The 16,072-nt window shown below is 36.7% G+C and overlaps 1 protein-coding gene, 1 long non-coding RNA gene and 1 pseudogene across 17 annotated transcripts in view; 1 reads left to right on the top strand and 2 right to left on the bottom strand.

Moving 5' to 3' along the window:
- LOC111342248 (uncharacterized) overlaps positions 1 to 16,072 on the bottom strand; it is a 189,693-nt pseudogene that overhangs the window by 129,398 nt on the left and 44,223 nt on the right. The gene's annotated exons all lie outside the window — the stretch shown is intronic.
- LOC111333238 (uncharacterized) overlaps positions 1 to 16,072 on the bottom strand; it is a 29,927-nt gene that overhangs the window by 2,692 nt on the left and 11,163 nt on the right. Inside the window, 2 exon segments of the mRNA XM_088736257.1 lie at positions 63 to 83; positions 85 to 146. Coding sequence (XP_088592383.1) covers positions 63 to 83; positions 85 to 146 — 83 coding nt within the window.
- Positions 4,971 to 16,072, top strand: part of LOC148721483 (uncharacterized) — an 11,704-nt gene continuing 602 nt past the window's right edge. The window contains exons 1-11 of one of the 15 annotated variants that reach the window (XR_015992539.1): positions 4,988 to 8,194; positions 9,923 to 9,958; positions 11,158 to 11,225; positions 11,656 to 11,748; positions 12,214 to 12,304; positions 13,210 to 13,290; positions 13,809 to 13,946; positions 14,037 to 14,079; positions 14,175 to 14,239; positions 14,462 to 14,521; positions 14,690 to 16,072. The exon at positions 14,690 to 16,072 is cut by the window's right edge and continues 99 nt beyond it. This is a non-coding gene — a long non-coding RNA (uncharacterized LOC148721483). Of the gene's footprint in view, positions 8,195 to 9,922; positions 9,959 to 11,157; positions 11,230 to 11,655; positions 11,749 to 12,195; positions 12,305 to 13,209; positions 13,291 to 13,808; positions 14,240 to 14,461 lie in introns of those variants that run through there. The other 14 variants (XR_015992541.1, XR_015992542.1, XR_015992536.1 and 11 more) reach the window with 14 other exon arrangements.

The raw sequence follows: 16,072 nt of genomic DNA, 5'->3' as shown, positions 1-16,072 counted from the left end.
TTACATGTTCATCTCTTCTGGGAGTTAGATGGTTAATTTCATTGAGAGAATGTTTCATTTACCAATTTGATGCACTCAACTTGAAGTTGAACAAGATGAAATGCTGGGGAATCTCCCACATGTCTTTTTCACAGTCTCCTGAAGCCCTGTTCTCAAGGAAACAGAGGTAATGTTAATTTTGTGGACTGTACATGTGTACAGATCTCTAACTAAAAGGAAACATTTTGAAAGTGCTACAAATTCTCCTCCACCTACAGATACATTTTCATTTAATTAAGCTAGCAGGAGGTACAGGTTTGCTTGATACCATAATGAGAGAATAATTGGAAAACAAAAACAAAAAAATGAAAGCACAAGAACATGGGTTTTGCATATCATAATGGAGGGCGGATGTGTGATTCTGAGCTCATGAGTCATTGGACTTGTACTCCTCTTGTGTCTTGTTCATACCTCGTGGAAAGATAAACAAGACTACTCTTTTACCAATGAGTACTTTGGTCCACGCTTCCCGCACTCTACGTCGGTTTAAGTGGCAAACTGGGATTCGAGACTCTGTACAAAATGGCGGGTACACGTGCATGTCACTATTAGAGTGAAACGAGCAAACGTTACAACAGCCTATTATGCCAATTCAACCTCGACTTTTAGACCTGTTATAAAACTATTACATGATGTTGAACTTAACCCTGGACCAGCAAACAGCTCTATCAGAAACAAGTCTGAAAAGTCAAATGGCAATGTGAAGATTGCACATCTTAACGTTCGCTCGCTTAAATGCCGTGAGCATTTCGTTCTTGTAAAGGAAGCGGTACTGGAAAATAAGTTTGACATATTTACCGTATCCGAAACATGGCTCAACAGTTCAGTTACGGATTTGGAAATAGAAATTTCTGGCTATGTTATCTACCGTATCGACCGACAGGCGAAGATTAGCGGTGGAGTATGTGCTTATGTCTCACGAAATTACAGGACGGAGTACTTGAGTGATATATCTCTTATCACGGCTTCTGGCTTTCACCAACTGTGGCTAAAAATCCACGTCAGGAACATGAAGTCTTTCATTGTCTATACAACCTATAGACCACCGGACACATCGTTATCTTATTTCGATTCAGATCTCACGGAAAACTTGGATCACTCACAGTTTCTGGGCAACGAGTCGATTTTAAATCGTCACGATTTATAAGTCACTCGATAAACGATTTAAAGCGAGACTCGTTTGTTTGTGAATAGAAACGAGACTCGTTTATAGAAACGAGACTCGTTTGTAGAAACGAGACTCGTTTGTAGAATCGAGACTCGTTTTTAGAAACGAGACTCGTTTGACAAAACGAGACTCGTTTGACAAAACGAGAGTCGTTTTGCGAAAGAAGGCTCGTGTGCCAAACTTTGCTCTTGGCGCATGCGCAGAAGTATAGTTTTTTTTTTCCAGGGTAAAGTTTTAAGTTCAAGATAAGCTGGGATTTTGCTGCAATATGTTAAGGTAATCTCTATTTTCTTTTTCTTGGGATTACAAAGTGCAGGGAAGGCCTAAACCGATATTTTTATAGAGCTTCTGGCATAAATTTCAGCAGATAAAGTAGCACTGGATATTTGTGTCGAATTAAGTTCAAAGCTTGAATCGGATCCTATCCCATTACTAAGGTTACTTCATTTTTCCACAACAAGAGGGAAACCAGAAATTAAAACCATGAAAGATGTACATTTTGATAAATAAAAATTAAATGCTGAAACTTCATATTCATTATGCAAGGAATATTTCATCATATTTTGCTGTTTTAGACTTTTTTTCCCTTCAAGCAGACGCATAGCTGCTTGAACTTGGGCTTTCTCTATCGCACATCTGGAGTTATCTTTAGGAGACTGCCCTATTGCCATTTGTGCTGTCGTTACGCAATTTTGTCATTTCCAATCATGGATAAGTCTACTTGTTTTTATTTTTGCCTGCTAGAGTGTAATGAATGTTGTTATGGTACTAGACAATAATCAAAAAAATATATTACTATATAGCAGTAGGTTCTCACAGATGCCAAAGGTTCAAATTGAAAAAAAAAAAGCCGAATTTATTTCGGGCGTTTCCTTCGGAAAGCCCGAGTAATTTATGAAAACTGTATTCATAGAATACATGATCTAAAAGTACATGATCATTTCTTTCTTAAAATGAATTTTTTCGTCGTAAACTATCTTTTATCTCAGGGATCTCATCAAAATAAACGCAAATCAAAATGACAAATCTAATTCGCTATGAAAAAATGCTCTGACATGTTTATGTTTCGGAAAATTTTCTAGATTATTACAGAGATGAAATTGCTTCGGTAAGGATATTTTTAGAAAGAGAGCTTTGATTTAGTGATTGTTTGTGAATTTTTAAGAAACAGATAACGAGATTAATAATTATGCACTTAGCAGCTGCCATCCTGGGGGTCGACCCTGGGGTCATACGGGGGAATAGACTTTCGTCGCCAATTTTGCATTTGCACCTCCGAGACGAGACACATGGGAAAACACCCACTGGATTTTTACCGTTGCCGCCATCTTGAGAATAAAAGATCCTTACCATGGTGACTGGCTATTACCATTGATACCTACAGATGTAAAAAAACTACTACTACTACTACTTTTTCCAGTTAGTCGCCGGCAAAAAGCCACATAGGATGTTTTTAACTTTGAGCCCTGTATAGCCCTGTATAGTAAACACAAGCTGAAGTAAGTTTTAGTTTGTGGCAAATAACATTCTTTTGGAGCATTAATTGTTTGAGTTAGTAGAGCATACTTCTTTGTCCCCAGGGGAAGGGCATTGGTAGCTTTATATTGAACAATGTTATTGTTGGTTAGGGGGCTTAGGAAATTCCTTTGCAAATGCCAAGGGGTTCTCCGGGGTCACCCTCTCCCCCCCTGGGACGGCCGCTGATAAGTGCATAATGACCATGATGACTGAAACAAAAATTTTTGTCATCAGTTGCATATAATTATAGCTCGTTGACCTCTTTACCTCTGGAAAATGTTGTCAAATAATACCATCTGGCCCGATTACAGTCGACTAATACATATTGGAAAACTTTATATCATTTATTCTCATCACATTTGCAAAGATAACTGTTTGACAGGTATTGAAAGAAAAGTTAAGGCTATTTCAATATAGAAGACATTGCATGATAACTTTTGCACTTATTAATAACTTCATCTACACTTTAACTAGGTTTTTCGTTTCCTTCTTGCTGAGATTCATTATTTTTCTTCTTTCTTCTCTTTCGGGTCTTCTTTTTCTTCATTTCTGGTTCTGTGAGGATAGTGAGAAGAAATTGTTGTCGTCAGTTGTTTATAGGTTTTTGGTCATGCGGGATTGGCCTGAATTTCCCATTTTGGAATGCTTTGAGCAAATTAGAAAACTGGAGAAATTCTTCAGCCATGAAACTTAATGAATTTTGTTTGTTAAATCTTACCCTCACTTAAAGTTTTCCTCTCCTCAATGTCATGTCTTTGCCCTCCCATGTCCTTGTCATCTTTAAAGTTAAAGGGAAAGGCCTTGATTTTTTTTCTTCTTGCAGTTGGCAGTTAAATTTGTATTATGCATGAGTCTATAAAAACATAACTTTATAAAGGTGATTTCTTGTTACTTTATGTAAATTTTGCTATGTTTAGAAGTACAGAAACAAATAGGTTTACAGCTTCATTTTTTCATTTTTAATTTTTTAAAATTCTGTAAAGAAAATTTTTCCACTTACCAGGAATAGTGGAATCAAGGGATTTATCAGTATCGGGCTTCATACACGAGTAAGTCCCTTTAGAACTTCTGCAATAAAACCTTCTGCTATCACATCACACTCTACACACAGTTCCCGCAAGCCAGCATCCTGGAAGCGTTTGCCAGTGTTGGACAACATGGTGCATGCTGTGTGGAATACTTCCATTTTCATAACCATATCTTTCAATTTTGCGCTTTGTTTCCATTGTCCCTCGCTTGCCTTTGCATACAGTGTTAAGTCAATGACGAAGCCGATGCTCTTTAAGTTGAGCGTGTTCTTTACCTTGAGAGACTGCACTAGAACCTTGTGAACGGTAGCCATGTCATTAGCAGGCACATCGATACTCGGGAGATACCTGTTGACAGCCAGTGAGACAGTTGATCCTCATTAAGGACAGAAATGTTAAATCCATCCTAGCCACTGGCTTTTTGGTTCCCGCACCAGAAAGGGTCTCCTCCAATCTATCTATAATACCCCACGGAAGTGTTGCTTTGATATATGGCTTGATAGTTTCAGGCAAAGGACCGATCTCACGCCCCAATCGGTGTGGCATCTGGATAAGTTGAACATTGTTCGGCATACGGTAACAGTATTTGCTTGGGTGGTTTTTGTAATCCTGCCGTAACTCCTTAAATAATGTCCTGGCCAAAAGAGGTAACAAGGCGCCGCACGCGATCAGAATATTCCGCCGAGATGTGTGTGTGTGTTGCCAGTTTAGAGTATAGAAACGCATCTAGTTCTTCTGAAAGTTTGACTGCACTATCACATAGCTCGATAGGTTTCGGAGGCCATGACATCTTACTAATATTTGGGTGAAGTGCATCACAGAAGTACAGGGCAGCTTAAGATTCATATATAAATATGAAAGGAAACCCTCTGTATTAACATCTGAAGTTTCTTCTCGGATTACCCTAGACGTGGGTGTGGATTTCAGAACGGTTTACTTTTAAGTGTAAGCAGATGGTGAAAGTGTGGCCTGAGAAAGGCTTTGAATGGCGACGCACCTCATTTCTGTGTTTTCAAACATACAACCTTTTTTCGCGATTTTCTTTACATATCAAGAAAAACATCTCGATTTCTCCTTTGATGCTGATCACAAACTTTTTCTTTTTTTAAATTTGTTATTTCATGCTATTCTGACATCTTACTTTTCTACATTTACATATCCGCTCGCTTGCACTTGCTCTACAATTTCTTCTTTTCTACTTTTTATTCCAAACAAGTTAATGAAATGACTTATATCTACTTGTACGTCTTTGGCAGGAACAACAGTAATCCATCGTTTCATGAAAAACATCTTCCCGTCATTGCTTTATGCAGTGGCTTTGGTTGGATGTTTTCCACGCATCGAGTGGCAGTTTGGGAGTTTACAATGGAAAACTTTAATTAAGGCAAAAAAAAAAAAAACTGTTAAAACATCGATCGATCGATCCCTTCAGAAAAACACACTTTCTGTGTTGAGTCCATCACTTTTTCAATCAACCAATAAAAAAAATTCAATTGCCGTATTCTGATTCTTGTTCGCAAGAAAGTTGAGAAATCTCCAATTAAATCCATATATAATTAAACTATACCCGTGTGTTTTGAAAGGTAGAAACCAAAGAATTTGCTACAATAATATTTCTTTTGATTGGAAATTATTGAATCAAGGTACTACTCAAGGTAGCGTAAGCGGACCCTATCTATTCCATATTTTTATAAATGATCTAGAGATCTAATGATTTAGATACCCTGCCAGTGTTATTCTAGTATGCTGCTGTTTCAAATATCATTGCTCCTGTTTACAATTTAAAGACATGTCTGAGACATTGGTCAAACATTTCTTAGAGTGGATAGAAAAGAATGGAATGTTCTGTAACCCTAGCAAATGTAAGGAGCTTACGGTCCTAGAAAGGCAATCATGAATTGTACCCTCCTGTATTAGGGATCCCTAGTTGTACTTATGTGAGCATTCTAGCTGTCACCTTTCAGAGTGACTGTAGGTTCAATACACATGTTAAATGCCTCTATGTCCTTAGATCTCTACGTAAAGAGGGGTATAAGCCGGGTAGAAATAGACTTTCTTTTCGATTCCTTAGAACTTCCCCGATTTCACGTATGCCCATATGGAGCATCAGACTCCGACCTCACCCCAGTACAATGTTTTTTTCGATCGTTGTTGGAAAAGGAATTTTATTACAAGAAATCACAATTTACGATCAATTTTACAGAAGCAGTAGTATTTTTAAAAAGGTTTCTAAGGCCGCCAATCACCCCTGTCGCTTTTTATTCCGCTTGTAAAGGCCTGCAGCTACAATTTACGGACTAGGTCTGGCACCAGAACAAGCATCAAAAGAAAACGTTTTGAAAATACATTCGTTGGTCGTTTAACTTTTAGACATAACCTATATGACAATTTCTAACTGTAATCAGGTGGTAAATTTAATTTTGTGGAATTATTAACCTTTTAACTCTTTTAACTCAAATTGCTTGTAACACTAGGATTGTATTTTTCTGTTTTGAATCAATAGAGACCATTATTATTATTATTATTATTATTATTCATTATTAAGCACGCTTATTTAAGGTTACTTCCTAGCTTCAGAGGCTGATTTTTTTTTTTTTGACTAGATTGAAGTTACACTTTTTAACTAGCGTTTGCAAAAGAAAAAAAAATTAAAAATCTCAAAAAGTGTCCGACTTCTTTAAAAAAACGTATTTTCGAATAAAAGTTAATAAATCAGGAAGGTGTCATAATCTCGTAAATGGGCGAACCCCCCGGGGGAATATTCGGAGGAATATTACATCGCGCCCTTGACAAATTTCACACGTGGAAGTAATTTGCTCGTAGAAAGTCTTTTCTCGTGGATATAACACAAAACTCAAAATTAGAGAAGAGTCCTTGGGTAAAGAAAAAGAAAAAAAAGGTCCAAAGAAGAGAGAAATGGCAGCATTTTGTCAAAAAAGAACAAAACAAAACAAAACAAAGCGACAAAGGTTCTTGGTTTGGCCAGGAGCCGTCGACAAGCTCGGCATCCACTGAAGATCGACAGCATTCGATTATCCTTGGGGCAAAGAGCTGAAAAATTAAAGTCAACACCACAGAAGGTTGTAAACAAGATTCTTCGTTGGAATGTGACGAAACCGATGGAGAAAAAGAAGAATGCGACAGATTTACCCTTTCTGCCGCGGGTTTTCTCTTCGCCGACTTTGTCCATTACTAAACGATCAACAGGGCGAGATGAAAAAAAAAAAAAAAAAAAGACTGCTACACGATACTTTTCCCGGGAAAATCTTGATCCATTGTCATTGACGCCAGGTCTCGTCTATCTCATTGGTTTGCGGTTTCAGGAGGCGAGATAATCTCCTGGTGTGGCGCAAGTTGTTTACAAACCTTTGGGAGCTAAAATCTCGCATTTGATTTTGAGAGGAATACATCCACTTTGAACGAATTTATAGGGTATGTAGATTTCACCGATTCTCGTGAAATTTCGCCAAAACATTCCCGTGATGATGACTAACAAAAGTGTGTCAGGAAATTTTGATCTTTTAAATATTTTTTACGTGGTGTCCATTTACGCAAAACGCTTCGCATATTTTTCGCTACCCTAACTTTAGATGCGAATATCCAGACAACCAATCAGAATATCGGAAAAGCCTGACACACCTTTGTTGATTGATGCCTTGTGAATGAGACTAGGCAGCCAATTTTCTCGTGCAGCGGGATCCGATACCCAATAAATTCGATAGAAGAACACTCGGTCGTTTCACGCCTTTCTGGCTCCTGACACTTCCTAAATGAAAAAATCGCCGAAATTATATTTTTATCGTAAATTGCATTTATTAACCTTTGTTTTGATGTCTAGTTTGTTAGGATTTTCTTCCAACTAGCGCGCGTACGAATTTTCTCCCGAAGGACATCCGCGAAGGTAGGAGGTAACCTTAATTTTTGGGCTTTCAGGCTGGGCGCTTATGGTAACCCATTCTCCCGGAGGTGATACCGCTGACAAACGCCAAGATGCCCATTGGCTCGGGATTGAACTATCCCACGCCGGCAAAGGTCCTTGAGGAGAATAGAGCCTTTGTCTTAAAACGAATCAACCGCAATGTCATTCAAATGATTACTTTGCCATCAAGGTCGTGATTTTACATCTTAGATTTACCGGCTTCGTGCACGCCTTCAGCCTTATCTTTTTCTCCCTTCGATGTTTTTTTAATTTTTAACAAGCACAGCGTGTTCCAACTTGATGTGACAGCTTAGACTTAGTTATGGCTTAGAGAGGAAACCAGCAGCTACAGCCACAATGGTAGACGTGTGTCGAGAATGGCAGTTGTTTTAGAAGTTGCTTAACGAGAATGTAGTGGAATACATCGCATAAACAATCCATTTCTGTTACATGATGACACATCTATGCTTTTGAAATGCTACCGGTTGCTACGTTGTTTACAAGGCAAGAGTCGAGAGTCGGGTAAGTACGTGACTAAATTCAGCTGAATTTTATAAGTTCACAGTTCAACTTATGTTACAAGTAAGCTAGTGCCACGTATTCTTATTGCAGTATCATAAATGCCAAGCAAAGGTTTTGATTACCCTCCTGTCCAATAGCCAAAGGGGTTTTGAGCGGAATTACGCAAAACAATTCCATGCTTGCATAAATTTGGCCCCAGCGTTTCATTATTCAATAACTATTTGCAATCAGGCTTGTTTACTGGAGGTTTGAGATGGATCCAAAAACGAACGCAGCTCCTATAAGGATTTGGGAAATTTTTCTTTATAAAGTTCCCTGTGAAATCTGTCACTACGTTCCGAAAGTAAAGATGACCCATGATCTGACCTTGAACTGAGTTCGCTTGCAAACGAAGATACGTTCTTAATTTACTTTGATTTGGATTCTGGCGCAGTTAAAACGCCGAATTTTTATAGGACACGAAGAAGCTAATCAACTACTTTAACCAAGTACATCAAAAGATCGATTTTTAACTCTGTCATGTTGGTTCGTTCCGAAGATTACCTTTTTTTTGGATTAAAAATTAAAACTAATTTCAATAAGTAACTGGCGTGACCAAGCAACTATCATTATGCATTGTTTGCGGTATTATTTGTCTCCACATTTCTTATTCAATAAACAATTTCAAAAGAAAGCTCCTAACTGGTTCAAGGTCTTTTCTTGTTATTTCCATAATATTAGGTAAATCTTAGTCAGTAGGGCTCAATGTTTTGTCTCTGTGAAAAGGTTATTCACTTGAAAAACGAGTGCAAGGGTGGCCCCTTAATTTTTTTCAAGGTGAGAATTAAGTACAGTGATCTACGTATGCTGTTCGACGGTGAAACCAAAAGTTGACCTTTTCATTTGCCAAATATTGTATATAAATTATTGTAATTCATTGTGAGGTCCAAACAATGGATGCAAGTTCAGAATCTCAACCACTGAACTTTATCATTTGGTTAGAGCCATTTGAAAGACAAATTACCAGATGAAGTAAAAGGAAAGAAAAATAGAAATGTTATGCCACATTAGCCATGATGCGTGGAGGTTATGATTTTGATGGATTTTCATTCATTTATCTCATGCATTATGAAGAATTGAAACAGCTCAGAAGGCAGATATGTTTCTGTACTTTCCATTTCGTATTTATTCGCTCAGGAGAAAAGGAACAGAAATTTTAGCAATCTGTAGTAATTTAACTGTATTGCATAACCAAGTTATAAAGGAAAAGAGCTTGAATATTAGGCTTGTGGGAGAGGATTTTCAATTTAACACACCAGCCTAGGAGAGTTAGGAGATGACTTGGCTTAGTAAAAAATGTACTACTTTCAAAAACCAGGTAATTGCCAAGTCAATTAGATAGTGGAATTATCACAACCTTGGAAATATGTTAAGAGTTCATTTATAAATTTTAAAATAGGCAGAGCATTGTTTATCCTGAGATCACTCTCTCCGCTGATCGGAAACATTGAAATCAAGGTTAAAATTCAGAAAAGGAGTATTTATGCACCAATTATCAACAGCTATTTTTTTATGAAAGGCAAGTAAAGCAAACAGAAGCAACTTCTTGAAATAGTTTCCACTTGATCAAAGTTCAGGGTGATATTTAAAACATTATATAGCACTCGATGGTTCCTTTTCACTCTCATATAGATTTTTTCCTTATTTAGTGGTACCAGTGACTTGGCTAACATATTCGTTCTTTTGCAGAAATTCGGACAATTCCCCTGGAGCTTTATTTCAAAGGTTTGAATGATTGTCCCCTATTTTTTATCTATAGTTCAACTTGCTTATAATACTAAGACTCATAGTTTTTATTGGAATTAAATTTGCTGCAAATCTAAAGCTATCACCTGTAGAGGATCTATATACCTTGGCTGGCCCCAAATTAAATGCTTTCTTTTGAGCTTGTTTAGGATATTGCTCTTAGACTTGCTGAGGATACTGGTCTTTGACTCGTTGAGGATACTGGTCTTTGACTCGCTGAGGATACTGGTCTTTGATTCGCTGAGGATACTGGTCTTTGACTCGCTGAGGATACTGGTCTTTGACTCGCTGAGGATACTGGTCTTTGACTCGCTGAGGGTACTGGTCTTTGACTCGCTGAGGATACTGGGCTTTGACTCGCTGAGGATACTGGACTTTGACTCGCTGAGGATACTGGACTTTGACTCGCTGAGGATACTGGACTTTGACTCGCTGAGGATACTGGTCTTTGACTGGCTGAGGATACTGGGCTTTGACTCGCTGAGGATACTGGTCTTTGACTCGCTGAGGATACTGGACTTTGACTCGCTGAGGATACTGGTCTATGACTCGCTGAGGATACTGGGCTTTGCCTTGCTGAGGATACTGGACTTTGTAAGTCTGGCTCATTGAGAAGAAGTCTGGTTGACTCGCTGAGAATAATTCTGGTTGGCTCGCTGAGAACAAGTCTGGTTGGCTCGCTGAGAACAAGTCTGGTTGGCTCGCTGAGAATAATTCTGGTTGGCTCGCTGGGAATAAGTCTGGTTGGCTCGCTGAGAATAAGTCTGGTTGGCTCGCTGAGAATAATTCTGGTTGGCTCGCTGAGAATAAGTCTGGTTGGCTCGCTGAGAATAATTCTGGTTGGCTCGCTGAGAATAAGTCTGGTTGGCTCGCTGAGAATAAGTCAGGTTGGCTCGCTGAGAATAAGTCTGGTTGGCTCGCTGAGAATAAGTCTGGTTGGCTCGCTGAGAATAAGTCTGGTTGGCTCGCTGAGAATAATTCTGGTTGGCTCGCTGAGAATAAGTCTAGTTGGCTCGCTGAGAACGAGTCTGGTTTACTCACTGAGATGTTTGGTATTGCTATAATAAAAAATTATTTCAGCCAAAATTTCTCAAATAGGGTTAGTTGCAGTGGGAGTATGTCTTTCTGTCATTAGAAAGACATACTCCCACTTGTTTTTTTCTTTTTTTTTTCCCCAGTACAACTATCTAATGTCAAGTTATGGATCTTTACATTGTAACAATGAAGCTGTGAATGAATAGAGGTGGTAGGTGTGAATGATTTAAATCTTAGTGTGGAATTTTAAAGTAACATGCCCCACCTTTCCTCCCCCCCCCCCCCCCAAAAAAAAAAAATTTAAATAACCAGAATACTAAATGCTAAGGAAGGCAAGGTAGTAATATTGTTGATTAAAATATATACCAATAGCTAATCTAATTATAGTAATATCATGCATATGCTGCTAGAATTAGGTTTAATATAATTTAATAGGTTTACAACTACACAATTAACATTTGTGGGTAAAACCAATGTTCATAATGTTGATGTCTAGAACCTGTCTATCTAATAACAAAATTAAGAATCCAGAGCAATTCTCCTTTCAACAGAACACTAACAAAATTTTAAACACATAGCTTCCCCAAATCAAAACATAACATTCAAAGTCATTAAAATACTTGACTATTTTCCATCTGCAGTAAGGACCACATTTGGAAGAAGAGGTCCATTTAGTGAGTTGATGATCCTTACTCCAAAAGAAAATAACCCCAGTCTAAATGTTTGCTTTTCAGGTAAGTTGAAAAATTTTGCTAATCAATTGATCTGACTGTTAAATCTCTCCTCTAGCTGATACACATTTCTTTGTAAATCAGCTACAGGAATTTGCCACTTAAGTTTAAGAATTTACATGCTAATTAACTGGGAGTTAAGAAGTTAATAAAAAAATTAATGTATTTCTGAATGAAGGCTGTTGTAGAGAGTCAATCTATATTTTTTCCTTCCTGATGTGCGTCATTGCAAAAAAACGGCTCATACTTATCTACTCTGTGGAGTGAATTGGTTTTTGAGGAGATTGATATAACTTAAAAATGAAAAGTGTAACATTTGAAAAATTGCTACCTTAAAAATGTCTCCTAAAATTGTCCCAATAGCTGTTAACAGTGTTTGGTTTTACATATTGAATTAATTTTGAACTGGTTACCCAGTTTTTAAACTTATAGTTTTACAATGAGCATCAGACATTTTGTTACACCTAGGAGAATCCCTGAAAGATGTAAGTGATGATCAAATGGAACATACAATTTGTCACTAATGTGAACATTTCTCATCTACTTCTACAAGAGATTGGTGAGTAAACCATTGGAGAATATCTATTTTTTCAATTAGTTATAAATGTTATGGATGCAGAGATTAGTCACATTAGGGAAAATATTGAGAAAAGGATAAATTTCATGTACAAATACTGCCTTTTCATGTATCATACAAACGAGGCAAAAATGTCGTCATCTTTCATGCATAGAGTTGGGCCATACCATGATAACATTAAATCTAAAGCAAATATCACATTTCTTTGTAAAACAATAGCAGAAAGTGCACAAGAAGGCATAAAGAAAACCATAAGAAAGATTTCCTTCATTAATGAATTTTTTCCACAAAATTAATTTTAGCTATAATAATATACATGAAAAAATTTCTGGGTTCTGATTGGTTAAGATGAATGCAGTTTTCAGTTAATTCAGTGCAGAAGAGAGTTAATTCAGTGCAGAAGAGGGCTAATTCAGTGCAAAGAAAGAAACAAACCAGACATTCTGATTGGTCAGAATCATTGGTTAATGTCAATGTCAAGGTCAATGTCACTTGCAGAGTTTGAATAAATTATTTTTGCACATGATGCGCATGCTTTTCTTCTGCGTAGTTATGAGAAGCTACCTCGTATTTTTTCATGTATATTATTAATAGATAATCACATGATTTTCTCGTGCAATTTGGAATAAATAAGCACTTGTAAATTTTTTCAAAGACCACAAATTGCACTCGCCCTACGGGCTCATGCAATTTTGTTAGTCTTTGAAGAAATCTACTCGTGCTTATTTATTCCAAATTGCACTCAAAGTCATGTGATTACCTTTACAAAAATCTGGAACTGTTCTTGTATCAAATTGGATCAACAAAATTCTTAGAGCTGATTGAACTCATGATATTCAACTATTGTTAAAAGGTTAACAAAATTTGTAAACATTTCATTTAAAAAGTCAAGTAGCAGAAAAGTCGGGACAAACATCCAAGGGATCGAAAGAGCAGAAGGCTCCTCATCACTAGAGAAAGCGAAAAGAGTAAGTAAATTCTTTAAACTACAAATTAAACCAAAATAATTATTGTTTCTGGAACCTTTCATCAAAGTACTAACAAATAATGTAAATCCCCGATGTGCAAAATCATGTTCTATGAGTTTCATGTGCTGCAATAACTGGTGAAAACATAACATAACCACGGTGGAAAGGGAGTTGCGTAGCTAGTATAATTGTTGCAGTTCAAATTTCTGCAAAAAGGAATGCAAATTAACTTCATGGTCAATGATTGTTCAGAAAAACCTCCCTACTCTTGGTTTTCATGTGTTTTTGGTTTTTTTCTTCATCTGGTGGTCATAACTTATGTTGCCAAAATAAAAAAAGCGGGAATTTAATGCCTTGAACAATTGCAACCAAATTAAGGAAGACCTTTGAATAAGAATTTTAATTTGTAAGCCTGCTCTGATAAATAGATATGCTTGCACACTATACAACTGTAGTGCATGGCCTTTAATGATTAAGCATCAACATGCTTACATTCTCTCTCATCAATTTATTTACAGGAGGTGTATGACTGGGTGGGTCAAGAGACTTCCCAAGACTATTTTACATTACATCAACTTGAATCTGGTTTTTTTTCTGATACAAAACTACCCACTGATAATCTCATCCAATCAGTAAAATTGTGCCTGATAACAAGGGTAAGTAACATGTAAAAAAAGGATCTTGAAAAGGCCATGTAGTAACAGCTAAATTAAAAAAAAATGGTTTATGTCAATTTTACTTCACAGAAAAAAAGATGAAGCAAATGAAATATTTGGAAAAGATGATGAAGTGAGAAAAATGAAAACAGATCATTTGGTCCCTTAGTTTTTTTTTTCTTTTTAAAAATCCGTATTATTAATTTTACTTATCTTTCAAAACTCTAGTTGATTTCAGGTGTCTTTCTATGGCAAGTTTGATTCTGATAAATCACTTGATTCCACTATTCCTGGTAAGTAGAGAATTCTCTTTACAGAATTTTAAAAAAATTAAAAATGAAAAAATGAAGCTGTAAACCTATTTGTTTCTGTACTTCTAAAGATAGCAAACTTTAAATAAAGTAACAAGAAATCACCTTTATAAAGTTATATTTTTATATACTCATGCATAATACAAATTTAACTGCGAACTGCAAGATGAAAAAAAATCAAGGCCTTTCTCTTTAACTTTAAAGATGACAAGGACTTGGGAGAGCAAAGACACGACATTGAGGAGAGGAAGACTTTAAGTGAGGGTAAGATTTAACAAACAAAATTCATTAAGTTTCATGGCTGGTGAATTTCTCCAGTTTTCTAATTTGCTCAAAGCATTCCAAAATGGGAAATTCCAATCCTGCATGACCATTAGCAAAAACCTATAAACAACTGACAACAAAAATTTCTTACTATCCTCAAAAAACCAGAAATGAAGAAAAAGAAGACCCGAAAGAGAAGAAAGAAGAAAAATAATGAATCTCAGCAAGAAGGAAACGAAAAACCTAGTTAAAGTGTAGATGAAGTTATTAATAAGTGCAAAAATTATCATGTAATGTCTTGTATATTGAAATAGCCTTAAATTTTCTTTTGATACTTGTCAAAAAGTTATCTTTGCAAATTTGATGAGAATAAATGATATTAAGTTTTCCAATATGTATTAGTAGACTGTAATTGGGCCAGATATTTGGTATTATTTGACAACATTTTCCAGAGGCAAAGAGATCAATGAGCTATAATTATATGCAACTGATAACAAAAATTTTTGTTTTAGTCATCATGGTAATTATGCACTTACCAGCGGCCCTCTGGGGGGGGGGGGGAAGAGGGTGACCCTGGGGAACCCCTGGGTATTGCAAAGGCATTTCCTAAACCCCCTAACCAACAATAACATTGTTCAACATAAAGCTACCAATGCCCCTCCCCTGGGGAGAAAGAAGTATGCTCTACTAACTCAAACAATGTAATGCTCCAAACGAATGTTATTTGCCACAAACAAAAACTTACTTCAGCTTGTGTTTACTATACAGGGCTCAAAGTTAAAAAACATCCTATGTGGCTTTTGGCAGCGACTAACTGGAAAAAGTAGTAGTAGTAGTAGTAGTTTTTTTACATCTGAAGATATCAATGGTAACAACCAGTCCCCATGGTAAGGACCTCTTATTCTCAAGATGGCGGCAATGGTAAAAATCCAGTGGGTGTTTTCCCATGTGAATAGACAAAAGTCTATTCCCCCGTATGACCCCAGGGTCGACCCCCAGGATGGCAGCTGCTAAGTGCATAATTATTAACCTCGTTATCTGTTTGTTAAAAATTCACAAACAATCATTTTATAAATCAAAGATCTCTTGCTAATAATATCCTTACCGAAGCAATCTCATCTCTGTAATAATCTAGAAAAGTTTCCTAAACATAAACATGTCAGAACATTTTTTCATAGCGAATTAGATTTGTCATTTTGATTTGCGTTTATTTTGATGAGATCCCTGAGATAAAAGATAGTTTATGACGAAAAAATTCATTTTAAGAAAGAAATGATCATGTACTTTTAGATCAAATATCCTATGAATACACTCCTCATAAATTACTGGGGCTTTCCAAAGGATACGCCCGAGATAACTTTGGCTTTTTTTTTGCTGAGAATAAGTCTGGTTGGCTCGCTTAGAATAAGTCTAGTTAGCTCGCTGGGAACGAGTCTGGTTGACTTGCTGAGATGTTTGGTATTGCTATAATAAAAATTATTTCAGCCAACATTTCTGAAATAGGGTTAGTTGTAGTGGGAGTATGTCTCTCTGTCATTAGAAAGACATACT

This window comes from Stylophora pistillata, chromosome 10 (genome assembly GCF_964205215.1).
Source record: "Stylophora pistillata chromosome 10, jaStyPist1.2, whole genome shotgun sequence".
In the NCBI taxonomy this organism is placed as follows: Eukaryota; Metazoa; Cnidaria; class Anthozoa; order Scleractinia; family Pocilloporidae; genus Stylophora; species Stylophora pistillata.
The sequence above is the reverse complement of the archived record's forward strand: the minus strand, read 5'-3'. Positions and strand labels throughout refer to the sequence as shown.